The sequence below is a fragment of the Eurytemora carolleeae genome, unplaced genomic scaffold (assembly GCF_000591075.1).
Source record: "Eurytemora carolleeae unplaced genomic scaffold, Eaff_2.0 scaffold749, whole genome shotgun sequence".
NCBI classification, from domain to species: Eukaryota; Metazoa; Arthropoda; class Copepoda; order Calanoida; family Temoridae; genus Eurytemora; species Eurytemora carolleeae.
Genome location: NW_019396636.1, coordinates 42,229 through 63,662, shown reverse-complemented (window position 1 = coordinate 63,662; position 21,434 = coordinate 42,229). Strand labels below are relative to the sequence as shown.

The window sequence follows — 21,434 nt, the reverse complement described above, 5'->3', positions numbered from 1 at the left end:
TCCCATATTTGAAATATTTCCTTATAGTCACTTCCTCCCATATTTGAAATATTTCTTTATAGTCACTTCCTCCCATATTTGAAACATTTCCTTATAGTCACTTCCTCTCATATTTGAAATATTTCCTTATAGTCCTTCCTCCCATATTTGCAATATTCACAATATTTGCAAAATTTTATACATGAAACCAACTCCTTTCTTTCTCTCATGTTCTCAAGTTTCATAAAACCATAAAAATATACATATATCGAGTGTTCAAGCAAATTTCGCAAAAAACTTTTAAAAACTTTATTTTAAAAAAATGAAAAAGGAGTTTTCAAAACTAAAACTTATTATGTGCGCCTAAAATAAATAAATTCTAGAAAATATGAGATATGACAAAAAAAGTTTGTTGACATCCAGTTTTTGGTATACGACTCTCAGTGTCCCAAGCGAGCCTATAAGCAAGTGTGAAATATGGTTTCCGGTTTTGATTTGGTCTCATGGGAGAGGGAAGCGGGGGGCCATCAGAGTTAGATTTGATCGATTGATGGGCTCCAGGAGGAGGAGTAGGTCGTATTTCATCATATATTATGTTTTGATTTTTTAACGAGATGAGTTAGAGGAGTGATAAACGTTTAAATCTGCAGAGAGGGATAATAACACTAACAGACAGGCACAATATCATTCTCACGGTCACAAACCTAATATTTCTCTTATAGATATAATTTAAAAACAAATAGTCGGTTAACATTTATAAAGTTTTCGTTTCAGCTCCGACCGAACCTCCTTCTCGTCCTCTGGTGATGTCCTTCACCTCCCGGACTGTCACGTTGTCCTGGACCAAGCCGAGACCATCCCCTAGTGCACCGCAGGACGTCAAAGGATACGTGATTACAGTCAAGTAAGTTGAAAAAGTAAATGCTGGATAGTGCTCATGTACTTTTTATTGTCAGTAATATATATATATATATATCACTTCTGTATGCCGAGTCCATTATCGCCTGATCCAATCAGGGTTCAGTCATTGTTTGTGGTCTATTCTGAACCAATAGAAATAGTATGGCGGTAACATCTATCTTTCTATCTATCTCATCATCAAATTAGATATATAAATCCTTCAATCGGCGCTATCAGTAAATGGAGATATTTACTTCTACTGAAACTAAAGTGATCTATATATATATTTATTTTATATGTACTTTTTATTGTCATGAATATGTACATATATATATATATATATATATATATTTAAAATTTCCTTTTCTCATATCGAATTTTGATTTAATAAAAAAGTAAGTATTGCATCCTAATTTTGTTTTGGGGCAGAGATCGGAGTTTCTGTGTGGATATTGTTAATCTTGTACACTTGATCTCGATATCCAATGTGGGCACTTATTAAAGGATCAATGCTTGATACCTCAATTAAAGATATCCAATATGATTAAATTAATCCGTAGATCTGCAAAAGCTGGAAATAAAATGATTTATTCCGATAAACAAAACTCCAAAACTCTGACTTCAATTAAAAAAATTAAGAAGAGATCAAATTCCTAAAAAAATATACCTTGGAGGCTGAGTTCATTAGTGAGTGAGTCATTTGCCTGGGTCGGGTCGGAAACACAAAGTGACAGTCTCAAAATAATTAAAATAATTTTACAAATCAAGCAGCAAAAACCGAAACTAAGCTTAAAAGATCAAAACGTGCAAACATTATAAAAAAGTTCCATGAACTGTAAAAAACGTGACGAAAAAATTAAAAGATACCTTTGAATACTCAGAAAATTAACGCTTTTTTGTTTTAAAAACATGAAAGTAAGTTTTTATCTTAGCTAATAATAAGCCAAATACAGACATAGGAGAGAGCCTGAGACATTTATTCTGCTATGTGTCAAGAATGTAACCTTTTTGTGTAATAGACACACAAAACTCTTGTTTTTATAATTGAAACAATTCCCGTAAACTCGGAACTCCCTCTCACTCAAACTATATTTGTTTTTACCCAAAAAACTTTGTCTTTTTAGACATTTGACACCAAAAGAAACGTTGAAACAAATTCGAAGAATTAATCTATCTCCCTTCTTACATTCCCTCTTTTTCATNAACCCCACCCTGGTGAAATTCCCCTTGTGTTCTCTAAATCTTAAAGATGTCAGCGTTTTAATTGATAAAAAGTATAATTAATTTTCCGCACTTTCCTCCCGTAAAAATGAAGTTTATAATTTGATGAATTGAATAAAAAAGTTTAGTCATGATTTACTTCAATTTAGAGATTGGGTGACATTTTCAATTCACAATGGTACCATTCAACCTTCATCTGAGTAACAATGAGGAAGATATTGTCGTTTTTCTTTTTTCATTTCAATATTAATTTTTTTATAAATTTTACAGCTAATAAAATGAGGATATCTCATTCATTCTTTATCAGACTACATAGTCCCTTAAACAAGTATGTTTTTAACACCTTTCAAAATTATAACTTTTATGTTTTAAAGTTGTAACACAAACAGCATATTCCCTTCTCTCCCCATTATCCAATATGGTTGCCCCCCCCCCTCCCCTCCCTATCCGTGATCTATCCTCTTCCGATTTAAAATAAATGATATTTGAAATTGTGATATTTGAGTCACGTATTCGATATTCTGGAAATCCATGGATTCTCAAAGGAAACTCAAGATAATTTATAGATGTTTCAAAATCATATAACATTAAATTAAAAAATTAGAAATAAACTGTTTTTCATTTTACTATTTTTTAATATCTTCTATTAAGCTCGTGGATAAAAAAAAGTTCTAGGCTTTAACATTTATTGAACACAAACAAACAAGCAGACAAAAAACAATCTGTTATATAGATGCAAAGTCCCAAAGTGCAATGTAAATTTTCTGTCAATAGTTTTAAACTTTATCGTTTATATTTATTTGATAATTTAACTTTTACCAAAAACTGTTGCACTCTTGTAAAGGCATACACAAGGTGATTAAGCTTCTTTAGGACTCTCTCCGATGTGTTAAAACTGTTAGTCGCAAAATATATTTCAAACCTGAAACAAGGATGATTTAATTACAATGTTTCTGGAGTTACAAAATGCGAGTATTTGTTTTAATAGAAAAAAAGCAAATGATCAACTTTAAGAAACACAAATGGTAAAGGATACAGTTTAAGGTTGTTGAATGAGCGGAGTAAATATTTATAAACTGATAAGTTGAAATTAAGTTCCGAACATTGTTTGTTGCTAGTATTATCATTGTATTTGAAAGGGTAACTTACTATTAGGTCTTAACACACTCGAAATAGAGAGGTGATTAATTTGTGACTAAAACATAATTGTCTTCTGAAAATAATTGCTTGTTTAAAAAAAAAGAAGAAAGATTGTTTTCACTTGGAATTTTAACTTATTTTACTTTAACATGAGCGGTTTTGGTACACAATCGAGTATCAGGGTTGGGGGGGTTGGGTTTTCTGGTCCTTTCTTAATTTTTAATTGTCATTTAGAATGACTTTTTTGCCAATTCAGCACTAAAAGGGCCTAAACAAACATTGCAATCAAGAGGGGGGGGGGTTAAACATCAGAAAATTAATTTTATTTCTAAGATCCAAGCAGTGAACAGTGTTGGACGCTCTCTACCTAGCCGACCTTCCTACCCAACTATAACTCTCAGAGAAAGTAAGAGAAAAATTCAGAATGCTCCGCGCTCACTGACCACATTTCAAGAGTGCTAGGACTTTATTATTGGACTGTTACCTTTAAGCCCTTGTCTAATCAAGAATGAATTAAATACATATTTTTTTTAGTTGAAAATAAAGTGTTTTCAATTGTGTATTTTCTCTATTAAAGTAAATTGCGTATTTAAATAAGATATTAAAGGAAATATAGTCAGAGCTGAAAACTGTAGAATGAGATATCCTTAATCACAATTACTTAATCTGAGTATCCAATTAACACACCGTTCTTTCTTGGATATTGTAGAGAAAAATCGAAAACCGGTTTTTCTTAATTAGAGAGTTCCTCCCATTTCTGTATATAATCTTAAATGAATTTTATACACTTTTCAGGGCGAAAAACGACTTTATCATTGTTACTTAGATAGGTGCTTATAGGGTATCGTAATGAATCGAAAATACCACTTTTCAACTGGGGAGTCTCTTAAAACTACGTATACAGTCCCATTATTAATCAACATTATTATTATCAAGAATTATAACAATTGTTAGTTTATCTTTAAAATACTTTTTCATTTACGTCGTACTTTAAGATATGTGATTTAGATTTACTACTTTAAGCTTATTTAACTAATTAGTATTATTTAGTAAAATATTAAACATAATGCGTAATTAGTAATTGGAAAATGTGTGATTAAATATTTGTATTAACAAGTATAAAACTTAATATTCCTATTTATACCCGTTGATACACAACTAAATAGAATATTATAATTAAACGTCTGAATCAAAAAAATTTGTATTTTTTATAGACACTGTCGTTGTCGTCATTAAAAAAAATAAGCTTTGATTATAAGAGAAACAAACCTAATCTAAACCTTTTTCTGATCAAGCAATAATTTCCATCTATGTGTACCTTTGTAAAAGTCTCTTTAAAGACTACACATATATATATATATATAATAGAATTTGATTTCAACCTGTTCTTTTTGCATTCCCCTAATATTTTGTTTCGAAATTAGGATGTCGACAAGAGAACATTAATTTAAGATTCTTGAGTAAGTTTTCTTCTCATTCTTTTGAACCCGTGATAATAAGAGCAAAGGTTTTTGTCCAGTTTTCCAGCAAATAACCCTACAATTAATCTCGCCGGTTTTTCTTTTATGTCTGAGGGGGAGGAGGTACGAGAGGGGGTAAATAAGCTGAAGAGAAAGGGGGGAAAAGACTAAGATGAAATTTCTCTACACATGAGAAGAAAGGGCAGAAAGGGAAACATATATTTTACTTAATGTAAACGAATTCTTGTTTTTTTTGGTATGATTTTTAAGAAATACAAAAAAAAACATTTTATTATGACTCACTTTTTCAGAACCGTCGGATAAACCCCAAGTAACAGCAGCACACAATACTTCATCTACTACAGTCTACTTGGAGTGGACTCCACCCCCTCCCTTGTCTTTACATGGGGAGTTTCAGGTATACTCCATTTACTCCAGTATATATATAAAGAGAGGACTCCACAGGGTCCTTATCATTACATGGGGAGTTTTAGGTATACTTCATGTACTCCATATAATTAGAAAGGACTCCACCCAATAGTCTAATCTTTCCTTTCCGATTCTTTGTACCCCCCCCCCCTTACTGACCTTTCCCCCTTCAATCTTCCCTTCCCTTTTCNCCCCCCCCTCCTTCTTCTGACCCTTTATATGTTAACTACCTTCGTATCCCCCCTTCTAGTTAATTGAGTCCGGTTCTAATGAATTAATTGATTAATCAACCCCTCAATTAAGTAATCCATTATTCAATTAAGTATTTGGTAAATATTACTGTTCTAGGGCTACATTATATCCTACCGTCCCCGGGATACCAAACCAACCGAAGCAAAAGAAATCAATATCCCAGATCATAAAAAGAAGGTAAACACAGTTTCTATATTTTTATGATATAATGAGTCACTAATGAAGCAAAGTTCTAATCAACAGATTCCCCTTTCATAATACTAATCATTCTGAAACTGAACAGTGAACAACTGTCACAAACTCTAATCTTATCATTTCTATATCTTTGCAACCTAATGGAGTAAACTTCAGAATTCAGAGTTTGAAATATCAATAGATCTACGATATTGTAAAGATTCAAGGATTAGAAGGAGAGTAATCAGATCCTTAAGCTTAGTAGTGGACAAACTACAATTTTGTCAGTCCAAAAATGGGTTCCTTTAGAGCCCCCTCCCCTGTATACGCATCTGCTCCTTCTTACGTTTTGAAATTAACAAAAAGATAAATTTTGATTAATAAATAAGATTTAGATATAAACGACTGAACAAATGAATGTAAAAGGGAAACAATACCCACAAGATCTGAGTTTTTGATAAACTTTTTTAATTATGTTTTCTACTTTTGCTAAAATCTCTCTAAACGGGCCCCAGATGGTTTATTTGTCAAGGTTTGCTAGAAAAAAAGTCTAAAGAACTGAAAACTGGGAATATGAAAACTTTTTTCATTATTTCTTTTCCCCGAGAGAAGGGATGGGTTTACTTATATCTCCTTGCACGCAATAGGAATTACAGGGGAGGGGGGGGGGGCAGAACATTTCCTGACTCAATAAATCTGTTCATTAATGATTTTCAGCAAATTATCAAAAACTTCATAATTTATCAAATCCGGTTTGAACAATTTATTTAAAATATTTGTCTCGAAGTCAGAACTGTTGTGAAACTAGGAATTAAGCACTGATCTCCATCTTAAGCTTTGACTTAGGGATTATTTAATTCCTTTTCAATATTCCATGGTGGTGATACCCTGCAGGGATAACTTTTAATTGAGGGATAAAGCATTCTTTTCCCAATTTAAGATCGAGTGTTCCCATTGGATATCGAGATCAAGCAAGATGAACGATACGATCCATACAAAAGTTCCGATCCCATCGTTCATTTTTCAGAAATAAGAAACATTTGATTTGATCTTTTCCTTAAGTTATGATTTTTATCGAAAGATCATTGAGCTAGTGGGTGAATACTAAATTAGGAAAAGGAAAATTATGAAAAAGATGAGATTAAATGGAAAACAGAAGGAAACTTATAATTTTTTTTTCTTTTCTGCAACAGAATATTAATAATTCGGATTTATTAAATCATAATTATTTATTAAACTTTTATCAACTTTTCTTTCTTGTAATAGGTAGTGAGGGAGTGGTTAGAGGCGGAAGGGGTAGGATGGGGGTAAATTAAAAGATTATATTGTTTCTAAGAGTAATATTTGGTTGAAGGAGGTTGTTGTTATTTCTACATCTGAACAGTAAAAAATTTGCTTAAAAATTGTCTACACTCATCTAATTTTTACAAATTTTCCTGAAAAAAATAAACACTGATCTTCAAATTGGAATGTCTTTCTAATTTTTCTTTTCTTTTTTTGTTGTTGGATAGAACGAAGGAGGGAGGATGTGAAAAAAATAAACACTGATCTTCAAATTGGAATGTCTTTCTAATTTTTCTTTTCTTTTTTTGTTGTTGGATAGAACGAAGGAGGGAGGATGTTGATGGTCGAATTGCATCCAGGAGAATATCCTAAGTATTCCTCGCGTACTCTCTACATAGATTAATATTAAGCTTGATTTATTACCTTTTCACACTTTATAATATACATTTACTCCCCCTCTCTCCCATCCAACCCTCATCCACTCCATCCCTCACTCCCTCTCTCTCATCCAACCCTCATCCACTGCATCCCTCACTCCCTCTCTCCCATCCAACCCTCATCCACTCCATCCCTCCCTCCCACTCTCCCATCCATCACAAAAAGATAAATTTTGNCCCTCATCCACTGCATCCCTCACTCCCACTCTCCCATCCAACCCTCATCCACTCCATCCCTCCCTCCCACTCTCCCATCCAACCCTCATCCACTCCATCCCTCCCTCCCACTCTCCCATCCATCCAACCCTCATCCACTCCCTCCCTCACTCCCTATTTCCCTCTCTAATAATCTATCTATCTAATAAACTGTTAATATTTCAGACTTTTATTAATTTGAAATATCAAAGGTCTACATTGGGTTGCAAAGATTTAGGAATTAGAAAATCAGAGTTTGGGGCAAAAACTCAATTGATTTTTCAAACTGAAGTTGGAAACAAAAAATACATGTATTGGGCTACTAAAATGTAAACTATATTAAGGTAAAGGAAAGACGCTGAGACATGAGATCCGGTCATAAAAATGAATGAATAACTTCTTTAGCTCCCTCTTTTACAAAATATGACAACCTGAAGTTTTTTATTGCGAAATTTTCTTGAATCTAAACTAATTTTACAAAGTATTAAACATGCTTAAACCTGCAGCTTATCATCTTTTAAATCTTAATAAATAAGACTGAAAATAATCAGAACAGTAGCTGTCTGAAAAATCAGAAGCTTCTGTCTTTTTTATTCACCTGAAAATGAAAAAGAATATTAAATGATTTACAAGAACTAGGACTACTGACCACCCCTCCAACCCCCCCTTTCCATACTGGGACAGATAAAACCTTTTTTGGGTTTCTGTGTATTAAAAGTCCCCAAGCTCAAAACCCGTATGCAACTGCTTCAGTGATCCAAAGTCAAGTTCACACGCAAAATTTTTTGAGAACTTTGCCAATTACTTCTTAAAAACAATAGATAAAAACAAGATTACGACACTTTACAGTCGACCCAGTCTTTAATATGGATGACACTTTTCTGAGTAGTCTGGATCAATGTGGCTGTAGTTGAGCATTAAATTAACAGTAGTTGATATACTCTTTTTAACTCTTTTTAATACTAACCTTAACTGAAAGTAAGTCGGTATTTCCAAACTGAATGAGTTAAGAAGGGGGGTAGGNGGTGGGGGGGAATTTCATTGTTCTCTTGTATGCTTAGCGTGTGCTTGAGTATGTATATTTTCGTATATAATACGTGGATTCTGTACACTGTATACTGTATACTTTACACAGCTTTCTGTTTATTTAAGTTTTGGATTTATAAATTTTGGTTTCTGTAATGCAAGAAGTGGATTTAGTATTTTGAGTATCCACAAAATGTACGTTCCGTTCATTGGAATAGGTTCCACAGTTTATCAGATGTTTTGCCGGCGATTCAAGCCTATATAAATTAGACTAGATAGCTAATGTCGTCTTCACCATATCAGAGTATTTCAGCTGAAAATATGAATTTAGCTATTTACTATAGCTACATTCGGCCATACATGGTGCAATGAATTTAAAGAGTTGTGGCAAGTATTGTTCATGATCCGTAGTCCGTACACATTTTGGGGTGTTTTGTTTCATATAGAGGACCAGTAATACATAATATTCAGAGCCCAAAACTGAAGACAGAGCCCAAAACTTAAGACAGGGTATCGTTATGAAAATCAGTTTTGAAACCCGGGTTTCAAGAATGGGGTTAGGCAGTTTTGTGGATATCAATATTTTTGTTGTGAAATATTATTTTATTAAGTTTCTTCATATTCTACATTTTTTAAAATTTCTTAAATCAAAATCTACACAATTGCCAAGACCCCAAAAAGGAAACTCGGGAGTTTCGTTCAACGATACTCTTTTAAATTTCGGGCTCAGGGTATCGTTATGAAAACCAGTTTTGGAACCCGGGTTTCACGGATGGGTTTAGGCAGTTTTGTGGATATCAATATGTTTAATATGAAATATTATGCCATTTGGTTTCTTCATATTATCCATTTTTTTCGAATCTCTTAAATCAAAATCTACTCAAAAGACCCCCAAAAGGAAACTCGGAGGTTTCGTTCAACAATACTCTTTCAATGTTCGGGCTCTGAGGAACATGATACTGATCAGTTAAAAAAAAATTTCTACAGATTGACCCCCAGAAGTAAAACGTATTTGTTGACCTTTTTGTTTGACGAGTTTATGATGTACAAGGGTTGTACAATTTTCAGCTTTATAGTTTGCATCAAGGAGAATTGAATACAAGGAGGGGACAATAGGGTTTCCGTACTCTTTGCTGTGACGTATTTGGACTGCTGGAGAACTAGTTTTTGCGTAACAACAATAATAAAGGTAGCCGATCTAATGTAAACAAACATGAGTTATGTATACGGTGAATCTTCATCTAACGCCAGAGATGCACCAAATGTCTGTTTATCATTTGTGTTGCTGTTTACAATCATTATTATTGTTCTGTAAAGCAAAGTGTAAGGAAACCCTTCCTTTTCAAGTATTTTATAGTTTTATGGATCCCGCTTTAATATTAAAAGGTCTTAAACTTTACGATGTATAATTGAGAGGAAGGTCGACAAATATTCTGGAGTTTAAATTTCAACGCTTGCAGGCCAAATTAATCGAGATAACCAAATCCAAAGTTGAACGTTTTTTACGAAAGACAAAATCTGCACAACTTTAACATATTTTATAATAAAAATTAGGCTTTGACGAAAAAATTTCAAAACATAAAGATAAGTTGTTTGGTAAATCCAATCTACTAGTTTACATATTTTTTATTTTTTAGAAATAAAAAAATGTGTTTTTACCAAAAGAAAAGGCATGTTAGTTAATTTAAAATTCCAAATCCATCTTTTGAAAAGTATTCACGCTAAAATCTTTATAAATACTGATTTTACGTAGTTAAAAGTTAAACGTAGACTTGCTAATTAAGAATTTTTTTTAATTAGTTTCAAAGTAAGACATTTTAATTTTAGCCTAACTAATTAACAGGCGCATCATATGGAATACAAAAGAAGTTTAATTTAGCATAAAATGTGGGGAACATTTTTGTAAATTAAGCGACGAGAGTATTTACGCAAAATCATATATTTCTTTAATCAGTTCTGACGGGCTTTTAAGTGTTGGGTTTAGTTCAATAATCGTCCGCGGTAATTCAGATGTCTTGAATTGTGAGCAGACCTTCACATTCTTACCCCCCCCCCTCTCTCGTTCGACTGTATATTTCTTGTACTGTATGCTGTATACGTTTAATATTAAAGTACAGGGTTTACCACAAAGGATGAGACCACAGTCTTTTTCTTTCCCAAATTTTGTAGAGACCACTTGAAGGATTTATTCAAGGTAAAAGGCTCAATTTGACCGTCAAGTTGTAAAATTTCACGAGTGTTTTGTCGGCATTAAATTCCCTTCCTTTTTGGGTAATCCTTATATAAGGTTTATAACGAATGGTTTGATGAAATTTGAAAACGTCACAAACATGTATATACAGCCCGCGTACAGCTAGGTTTTAGTGGATCATTGAAAATCCGATCAAATGCTAAATTATGAATAAAAATGCGCTTCTTTAACCAAAAACAGAATACTATTTTTATGTTTTTATTCTAAAAGTTGATGAACCACAAGTTGAAAAGTTGTTTCTAATTCACATTTTACACATTTCCTTTCTAAGTTTGAACTAGAAATATGCAAATGTATCTATGGCCCTTGTGGGGCTCTATAGTGTCCTGTTTCAACAAAACTTTCTCAAACAGGAAATTCAAGTTGTGGAATAATTTTACAAACTAATTTAAAGGAAAATTTTAAAATTAATCCCTGAAGTAAAACATGGCTAACGTCAGCAATTTTTCCCCTAAGAAATTGAGTCTTACCAAATGCTCTGATTTGCTATCCCAATATCTTTGCAACCCAATGTCATAGACTTTAGATATTTCAAACTGTGAATTCTGTTAGATAAAATAATCTAAGTTTGAAATATCAAAGGGTAAACCAGCAGGTTGCAAATATATAAGGATTATATCATTTGATGTGTGGCAAAGCCTCAATTCCTTTAAGGACATATATTTCGTAAAAAATGTGTTAACAGTTCTTAAGATCTCACATTCATTAATCATTAAAAACCAGCTCTAACTCTATCTTTCTCAAATCCAATCAAATTCTGTCTAGCCCCTACACACCAGACTAACCAGAGTGAAAAGCATTCGGTTTCTTATATTTGAAATCAAACGTGTATTGGTCTTTAATTCAATAATCATTTACTTTACGGATTTGTTTATTTTATACATTTTCATTCAAAATGCATATGCCAACAAAAAGGTATTTAGTCGAAAAGGCTAACAAATTTCGTTTAATGGGTCAAATTGTAATCGAAAGTCACAGCTTTCTGGAATATTGACAGAACCGTTAAATCCACGTGCCTACCGCCCCAACCCTACCATCCCCTTCTTCTCCCCCTGCCCCTTCACCCCCTTTATCCTAGCATAATCCAGGATTCCCTTGAGACGTTTCAATATACACAGACACAAACTCAAGAACAATAATATTCAAATTCCTGCGAATTTGTGAATATTTATCAGACACGGTTTAAACAAAAAAAGATATATAGATAAGACGCTGTAGACGTAATTTCACATGATTCTCCACTGTTTAATTCACAACCTTACTCTTTATTTCAAACCTCTATGTGAATAAGGCAAAACTTTTGCTTTTCTATCTAAAAAGAGTTGAAATCATAAAATTTCCTTCATTATTTCTACATCATACATCCGCATGAAACTTTTTTTTAAATGACAATTAATCTAATTAATTTTAAGATGGATGATAAGGATATATCAGTACGTATCGTAATGAATCTAACATTCCACTCAATAAATTACGCTTACAGTTCTCTTTATTTTAGAGTTACACAATCGAGGGTCTCTCCGTGTTCACCCAGTACCTGGTGTCCATCAAGGTTTATAATCCTGAAGGAGCTGGACCTGAAACCATTGTGGTTGTTATGACAGACGAAGGAGGTAAGTTTGAAGTTAATGTTGGAGTTTATTTTTCATTCTTAAATAGTGAAAAGTCAAACGCATTTTCCAAGTCCAAATTTGGATTTAGTAATTTAGACAATTGAACCGTTTACTTAAGAAATTATAGTCAAAGCTATTTTTTGTAATATATATTAATATTTTCAACCCTTTTTAATAAGTTTTATATGGACAAAAGCTTTTTTGGTAACATTTAAAGGGACTGTAGGGACAATTTTGGGTGAGCCTCCATATATTGCGTAGAATGTCCGTTACACTTTTAAAGCCTAGTATGCTCAAGAAAAAATGAGATATTAATGTTTTAAAATTTGAAAATTGATTATATTCTAAATTGCGGGTTGTCTATAAAAGTGACTTTTGGATTTTTTCATCAAGAGCGTTGGAGTAAATTATTAGAATTGATAATTTTTCAAGCTAGATATTACATTATTTATCAGATTAAGGTTTCAAGGGTACCATAAACATATATATCAAAATAGAAAATCAAATATTTTCTGATATAAGTAATATCGCCAATCGCTATTCATTATTTTTTTTGAGGCCATTATTCACCAACTTAAAAAATGCTTAAAATACCTATCTTACATAATATATGATAATTTTTTACTCAAATTTGAAAATTAGAATATAAAATGTTTATTTACAAACAATGGGAACAATTCCTTTGAATATGCATATATTACGATCTAAAAATGATAATATTTCAGCTCCGTCTGTACCTCGTGAGATGAAGATATTAAAGGTTACAGATACTAGTATTCAGATCTCATGGTGGGAACCTGCCAGACAGAACGGAATACTCCAGGTACTAGATACGACTGACAGAACGGAATACTCAAGGTACTAGATACAACAGACGGAAAGGAATACTCCAGGTTCTGACTTTTCCTAAATACCCATAGTCCTCCCTTTAGGTCTAAAACCGGGCTTTTATTCTAACTGCCTGAGTCCTCAGCCACACTGCTTAAATGACTAATTTTTCCTGTAGCAAACTAAATCTTTGTTTTGACCCACTTTCCGTTGTCAGATTTTGATAATTTTTAGCTTTTTAGAAAGCCTATGAAATAAGAAAACGGATTGCACAAGGTTTCCGAAGAAATTTGCAAATTATTAGGATTCAACCCGTCATAAGAAATTTACACATTTTTAGTTTTTCATAATTACACATCAGGTTTTTAAAAAAATTTGCCTATTTGAAATGGCATGGTCATGGGCTAATTAAAAATGTATATTTTATAATTTTTTAGACATTTTTTTTGCAAACACTTTTACTATATATTTGAATTTTGCCAATAAAAATTCAATTTTTGCAAAGAAATTGAGTCTTTGCCACAAACTCTGATTTCTAATTTCTATATCTTTGCAACTCGATGTCACATGACCTTAGATATTTCAAACTTCAAACCCTTCTAGATATGATAATCTAAGTTTGAAATATTAAGGGTTTTCATCATCAGGTTGTCAAGATATATGGATAAGAAAATCAGTGTTTGTTGTTAAGATTCAATTCCTTTGCAAATATTTTAGTATATTCTAAAAGTAGAGCATAATAGCTTTCCAATGACGTATCATTTGTCATATTTAAACATCAAACATGGGAATTAGAGGAGGGGGGGGGGGNGGGTATTCTGGCGTATCCTGGTTTTCAAGCACCCCAGTAGGGATAGGGTTAATTTTCAGTAAGGAAAAATATGTTTTCAAAATTTTAAATGAGAATTGTTTTGAAACTGGCGATTCTATAGAATGGAAAGCTAAATTTTGATTTTGATTCAAGTTTGATTAATAATTCATAATTCTTAATGAATACTGATCAAGAATTCAATTAATGAAGAACAGATACAGAATTAGATATGAGATTTGAATGAGTCCATAATTAAAAATTAAAAATTAGTTTTACTACATAAGTCATTTACAAAATTATTGCTAAACGTCTGCACCGCAATAGTTTTATTGTAGTTGGGAAACTTATTAGAATCAACTGCAAATCAAGATTAAAAAGAGCACCACTAAGAATTCTTATTGGCATGAGATGTCACTTATATCGATATTCTCTTTAATTTAATAAATTAATTCTTTATATTTGATTTCAGGGTTACCGAGTTTACTTCCGGTCTGGGAATCTAACGAGTGTACAGTCTGTAGCAGACAACAGATCTGCAGTTTCAGAAACTCTGAAAAATCTGAGTAAGTGAACTAGACAGTAGACTTACAGGGTTACCCTCAAATGTTAATACTTCAAAGACTTCAAAGAATTGGGCTGTCCTTTTGTATATATGTATGTACAGTAAACAACATGGTATACCAGTTACATATATTTTTCTTTATGTACAATACCGCAATACTATACCAGTTGCATATCATTACAGCAATACGGCAACACGGCAGTACCAGTTATATATATATATGTGCACTATATATAAATACCTCGAGAATTTGTATAAACAAAGCCCTTATATATGCAATATAATGTTAAACTAATTTAACTAAATTGGATAATTTGTAATAGAGAAAGTAGAGGGGAGGGGAAAATTTACTCCAAGTTATAAATTGTGTGTGCTTCTCAGAGCAAATTACTTTATATAAAAGTTTTAAATCATTTATTTATCGCAGTTAAACATTGATGGTGTTGACAGAGGGGGAAATCCCTAATCATGCTTTCAATCATCTAATCAATATATGCATAAACCTCTACTAATTGGTGTAAACTCAACCCTCGCAAAATTCACGCTAAACCACACGCAAGCGTGTACTCAGTCTTCTTGTGTACTCATCTAGGGGTGTGTAATTAGTATTAGTCCAATATACAGGTCGGAGTCAGGCAAATAATCCATCAGGAATACTTTAGGGATCTTCAGGCTTTCAACTTATTCACTTCTAAGATTAAATTATCTTATTTCCCAAAGCACTCACTGATTGTTTATGAATTTAAAGGGAGTGTACGGAAAAAGTTAAGGGTTTAGAATGATTGGGAATAAAATTTTGTATTGTTTTGAAATAATTTTATTACTGTCCGAAGGAAATTGAAACCGTTTCCGAGAAAATCATTCATATTTCTTAAATCAAGTACAATTCAATCTGTTAATTATAGTAGCTTACTGGACAATGTTAGTGGAATTGCGAAGTTTGTCATGTGATTTGCTTTGCAGAAATATAGTTCGAATTAGCGAAAAAATCCGCCAAACCGTGGTTTCTGAGAAAAGAGACAAAGAGTTAGCTTGGGACATTCTCGCGCTCATGAACAGCTTTTAACAACAAGATATGCTTAGTTGAGGTCCTAAATTTAAATATTTTTATATTTTGAAATAGGTAAACACTGAACGGTCCCTTTAAGGTAGTTTTAACATTACAGAATTCAAAATGATCTGCTGAAATTTATTTATATTTTAGAGCCGTACACCCGGTATGATGTGTGGGTGAGAGCTTTTACTGCCAAGCACGAGGGCAAACAGACGGAGATTTCAACGGTCTGGACGGATGTGAGACCACCAGGACCACCGGAAATAGGCAATCAATCAATAAATCAATCAATCTTTTTATCAGGAAGTCAATTAATTCAGTCAATCAATCAATTAACCAAACTTCCAACCAATTAATCCACCAATCAATCATTCAATACATCATCAGATCAAAAGATGAATTGATCATAGATCAATTCATCAATTCAACATAGATAACAAAAATAACTGCTAAATGAACTAATAGGTAGATTAAAACATTGATTTTGATCAATCAGTCAATTAAAAAGTTAAACCATCTGAAACTGATCTTAAAATGCATCATAATTATGCACATATAAAGTAGTAATCCCTGTTATCTATTTTGGTTTTCATTTGTTCGTTTGTTTGTATGTCCGATTATAACTCAGGAATTCCCTGACCTTTGCCTCAATTTTTTAATTGGGAAATCGGTAGAACCACGGAAATGTTTTTAGTCTGGTTTAAAAATTCTAAGTTAAGCTTAGGTTGACTTTTTTAGAAACAGATTAAATTGCCAGAATCTATATTTCTGTAAACATTTTCCATATTTTTCTTTTTCATTTTTAACGTATAATTCAGCTGAAAATTAAAGATCGTTTTCCCAGAAATAAAATATGAGCCAATTAGCTGGATAACAAATGAGAGATTTTATTATAATTAATGCACCGCAGCAGCTGGATAATTTATACATTCATTTATCTTTACTGCAAATTGATTACTAATTGCTTGATTCAGGGTGTAATAATTGCATGCATTATTGCATTAAAAAATCATTCAAAATTACAAGAACAAAAAAAGCATACTTAAACTTATCATAATCTTATTTGATGATTAAAAACTGAAGAAAAAAATATGTATACCTTTTTAAAAATTGCACTAAAACCTCGATATAAGATTTAAAGTGATTGATTACGATGTTTGAAGTATCCCTCACGTGTCAATCTGGGAACACAATGTTTGTGAAGTGGATTCGTCCAAAACTTTTCTTCCGAACCGTTGATGTTTACTATGTGATGTACCGAGGGCGTGTCCATGAAGGTGTACAGGGCGGAGTTGTCCAGGAGGAGGAGCAGTGGGAAGAGCAGATTGTGGAGACCGTCAACAATACCATCAACCACATGGTAAGCTAGTTTATTTTCATACTATTTTATAAGAACTGAATAATTACCTAAAACTCTGATATTTAATTCTTATATCTTTAAACCTGATGTTGTAGGCCAATAATATTTCAAACGATTAATGTTGCTACAAATCAATATAGTCACAGTTTGAAATATCAAACGATTATAAACTCAACTTGTTAAGATATTGTGATTAGAAAATTGGATTTCAAGGCAATTAATCAGTTTATTAAGTTATAATAAATACTTTTTATCCAACCATCAGGTCTGTCTAATTTATTTTGTACAGTATATATTTGTGATAGGATTTAAGTGAATAATTCATTGCAACTTGAAATTGATTCAACTTGAACTGGCGAGGTAAACTTTGCGATGGGATTGCAGTTTGAATTGCATTAACTGAACTGAAATGCAAATATTTCAATTTCACGCAAAATTAAGTTTGTTAGAACTGTATCGATATATACTCAAAAACACGTTTTAACAATTTGTAAAAGCCAAATACAAAGTATATACATTTGATGGGTAAAAACGGGGTTAAAATTGCCTAATTAATTATGGTTCTAAAATCCAGCTTAAGTTAGCACTTGCCACTTATATATATAAATTCCTGGCCTACCTTGATTTGATGGAATTGGAATTTAAAAAATGATCACTTGAGAAATTTTGAAGCTTTTGAAATGTTATTTAAAAGTATCCAACCAATGCCGGAATCATAATAACAGAATACAGTGGAATAAAAAGACAAAATCTTTTGTGTATTTTTTGTTGCCCGAGAGGACATGGTTTTAGTAGTTGCTTGAAGACAAACTTATTAAGTAAAGTGGGTTTAGGTAATTGCACAAATGCTGTGTTTTATGTTCATTAGACCATTTAAAATCGTAACTTGAGTTTAGTTTTTCTATTCCCCAGTATTCTGGGTTCCATTGTGACTACGGTCGTCGTTTATAAATACATACAATGAAATCACTATTTATTTAACTTGGATCAATTTTTCCAACGGCATGGATGCACATAAAATTTTGAAACAAAAAGAAGCTGTCATTTAACAGCTTCTCTTTGTTTACTTGTAAACTTGTAATTGGAAAAATGCTTGTTAGCTGTCAGGGATCACAGCATTATTTATAAAAAAAACGCCATCATTGTATTGATATAATCGCCGACCACTGTAGATAAATGTTTAGATGTACTTGAACAACCTGACCACAAACCTGGCATATGAGGTGAAGGTTAAAGCTGGAACTAGATCTCACATAGGTATATTAATCCATTCGTTTTTGGGTAGGTTTTCCTCTTTAATTTCTTTCGGGGTAAAAACTGGCAATAGTGCAAGAATAACAAATGTTTTCAAAATTGTTTATTCTAAATATTTGCACCTCCTTTACTATGTCAAAATTCGACCCTAACAGAAGAAATTTGCAACAAAAAAATTCAAAAACAATTTTAAAACTACATGTTGTAACGATTTTTTTTTCTTCGTTTTTCCAATTTTTTTGAGGATACAATTATTCCAACGTTTGATTAAAGGAAACATTAACAAAATACAATTTTAGAATCTTGGAAGTGTAAAAACAATTTTCTAAAACAATCTTAAAACGATCTAAAACGATATAAAAACGATCTAAAACGATCTAAAACGATCTAAAACGATCTAAAACGATTAACATGATCACATTTAGGGTCTGGAGAACTACATCTGGGGGACTGGTCTCCTGTTAGTGCAGTCTATCTACAACCTGGATGCGAGACTATGAAGGAAAACAACTTTTTGAAAATCTCAAATTATTATTCTTGGGAAAGATTAAATGCCCCAACACTTGTTGAGGCGGATCTTTTGTCAGAAAACTGATTGAGGTCGGATCTTTTGTCAGAAAACTGATTGAGGTCGGATCTTTTGTCTGAAAACTGATTGAGGTCGGATCTTTTGTCTGAAAACTGATTGAGGTCGGATCTTTTGTCTGAAAACTGATTGAGGTCGGATCTTTTGTCAGAAAACTGATTGACGTCGGATCTTTTGTGTTGAGTATTATTAATCTTGAACTCTTGATTTCCATATCCAATGTGGGTACTTTTAAATTTGAGGATTAATGCTTAATCCATCAATTAATGCTATCCCTGCAGGGTATGATCACCACGGGATATCGATGGGGAATTAAATAAATCCGCATGTTTACATTAGATGAAGATCAACGGTTGATCACAAGATTCACATACAAAAGAATATAATATAATATAATCTTATCTTATTAAAAATGAAATTTGAATTTCTAAAGATAAATTAATTCTCTAATACAATGAAGGTCTATTTAAACCTGGAAATTGTTAATTATACCTCTAACCCCTGAACCAACTCTACAGGGTATTAATTAATAAAATGCATGAATAAAAAGTTGTTTGATCAGGATTTTGTTCCAACCCGAACTGAGGATAAGATAATAGTTCTTAACCTGGAGGAACATCTCGGGATGATTGCAGGGATTATATGCGGAGCTCTGGGCTTGCTTCTCATCATTTTTGCAATTCTGATTTGCAGGTGGACATGGGTTTAAAGGGACTGTCGACGTAATTTTAAGAGTTAAATACTCAATTCACAACGGGCGTACCTTTTCAACCAGTATCAGTTTCAATCATTGTCTATTTTATCCATTTTGAAAAGAGATGAATAAGGTTTTTTTTGTCTTTTCTGCAAAATTCCACAACTGTCTCTTATAGAAAAACCACAATTTAAAATTAGAATCTTTAAATGCCGGGTCACGTTCGAAATTTTTTCTACAGTTCCTTGAAAATTTCATGTTATCATATGTTCATTGCACAATTTCCAAAGATATTATAATTCAAAAAAAAACCTTGGGTGGGGGGGGGGGGTAATAATTTTATCTTGATTATGTGTTTGTTAGTAAGTCATGGCTTCGCTGGTCAATATTAACGCATGCTCCTTTAAAAATTTTGATTTCTTAAAATAAAAATGATTACATTAAAAATTGTAAATTCTGCTCATTTTATTTATATCCAAAAATGAAGATAGCTTTTCCTCTCTTTTCTTTTATCTTTGAAATCTAAGTTCAATTTAACATTTTAATCAAGATTTTATTTGAAGTAAGACAATCAAGAAAGCAATAAACTCCATCTGTAGACTGTTCAGGTTTTAACCAAAATAAGAAAAGGTCACAAATTCTACGAAACTTCCATGTAGTTGATATTCTGATTTCAAAAAGGTTTAAAATTGCTTCTTTAATATTTTTACCTTTTATTTCCATGTTTCACCGGTAAACTCATTTTCTTTGTGCATTCTAAGAGCAGCTTTCGGAGATTTTCCTACTTTATGATGATTTAACACGACGTAATTATTTTGAAGTAACGGACTGATGTTTTTGACCTGCCAGATTCTACAACCAATAGGACGGATTGGTTTTGCCGTTTTTACGCTTATTAGATCCAAAGAAATCATGAAGCAGATAGCGCTCTCTATTTTAGAATTAATTTTTAGACGATACAACCAGGATTCATTCTACTATGAGAACGAGAAGTTCTACAGTCCTCCTCCAGGAGCAGTAGAAGCTGGTGGATGGGATCTAGGACATGGAGAAGATTCTAACCATGCAATACCAGTTCATCTCTTCCCCAAGCATGTTACAGATCTTCATATGAATCAGGTTTGCACTTCGTGTGTATGTAATGAATACTTGAGGCTGAACTTTCTGGAAAAAACTTATCATTTTGTTAATCATTTTGTTATTATTATCTGAGTATCGAAAGCATTTCAAATTATATATCTATAACCCTAGCATTCTGTTTGTAATTTCTACCAAAATGTTTGGAATTTCGAACAAATTGTTCGGAATTTCTAACAAAATATTCGTTATTTTTTTCAAAATTGTATTAATTTTTAAAAAAGTGTTCGTAATTTCTAACAATAATGTTCGTAATTTCAAACAAAATGTTCGGAATTTCGAACAAAATGTTCGAAATTTATAAATGCTTTTATTATGAACACAATATCAAGGGTTCTTAGCTAACAGTGTTTTCCTTCTAGGAGGTTGGATTCTCTAAAGAGTATGAGGAGATTCGAGCAGCAAGTTGTCTGGACGAGTTTGCGGCAACAGAAGCACAAAAACCAGATAACCTAGAAAAGAATCGATACCCAAATATCATTGCATGTAAGTTTAACAAACAAAAATTTTAAAATTTTCGGAATTTCTTCATTGAAAAAAATATAGTTTATATATTTCCTATTGTTTGTGTACAACCTATGACTATTGACTGAAGAAGTAGATTGGCCTCAAAATTAGCTGCCATTGGTTTCTTCTCTTTGGCTAGGTTTACTGGGAAAAGAAAATTACTGTTATATAAATGCATTGTTTACGGGGACTTATCAAAATAAACTTATTGTAGTTAAAGTGAACATATTCTCTAGTCCAATTTCATTATAAACAGTCTAGTTGATAAATGAGATAAATT

General features: G+C 32.3%; 1 protein-coding gene across 1 annotated transcript in view; it reads left to right on the top strand.

Annotated features, from left to right (window-relative positions):
• The window catches only part of LOC111706676 (tyrosine-protein phosphatase 99A), a 60,776-nt gene that overhangs the window by 15,036 nt on the left and 24,306 nt on the right, over positions 1–21,434 (top strand). Inside the window, exons 5-19 of the mRNA XM_023479583.1 lie at positions 754–883; positions 3,219–3,240; positions 3,553–3,646; positions 5,012–5,118; positions 5,478–5,558; positions 12,247–12,361; positions 13,087–13,184; positions 14,470–14,563; positions 15,767–15,883; positions 16,780–16,976; positions 18,161–18,233; positions 18,656–18,732; positions 19,379–19,509; positions 20,464–20,629; positions 21,010–21,133. Coding sequence (XP_023335351.1) covers positions 754–883; positions 3,219–3,240; positions 3,553–3,646; positions 5,012–5,118; positions 5,478–5,558; positions 12,247–12,361; positions 13,087–13,184; positions 14,470–14,563; positions 15,767–15,883; positions 16,780–16,976; positions 18,161–18,233; positions 18,656–18,732; positions 19,379–19,509; positions 20,464–20,629; positions 21,010–21,133 — 1,626 coding nt within the window. The remainder of the gene's footprint in view (positions 1–753; positions 884–3,218; positions 3,241–3,552; positions 3,647–5,011; positions 5,119–5,477; positions 5,559–12,246; positions 12,362–13,086; positions 13,185–14,469; positions 14,564–15,766; positions 15,884–16,779; positions 16,977–18,160; positions 18,234–18,655; positions 18,733–19,378; positions 19,510–20,463; positions 20,630–21,009; positions 21,134–21,434) is intronic.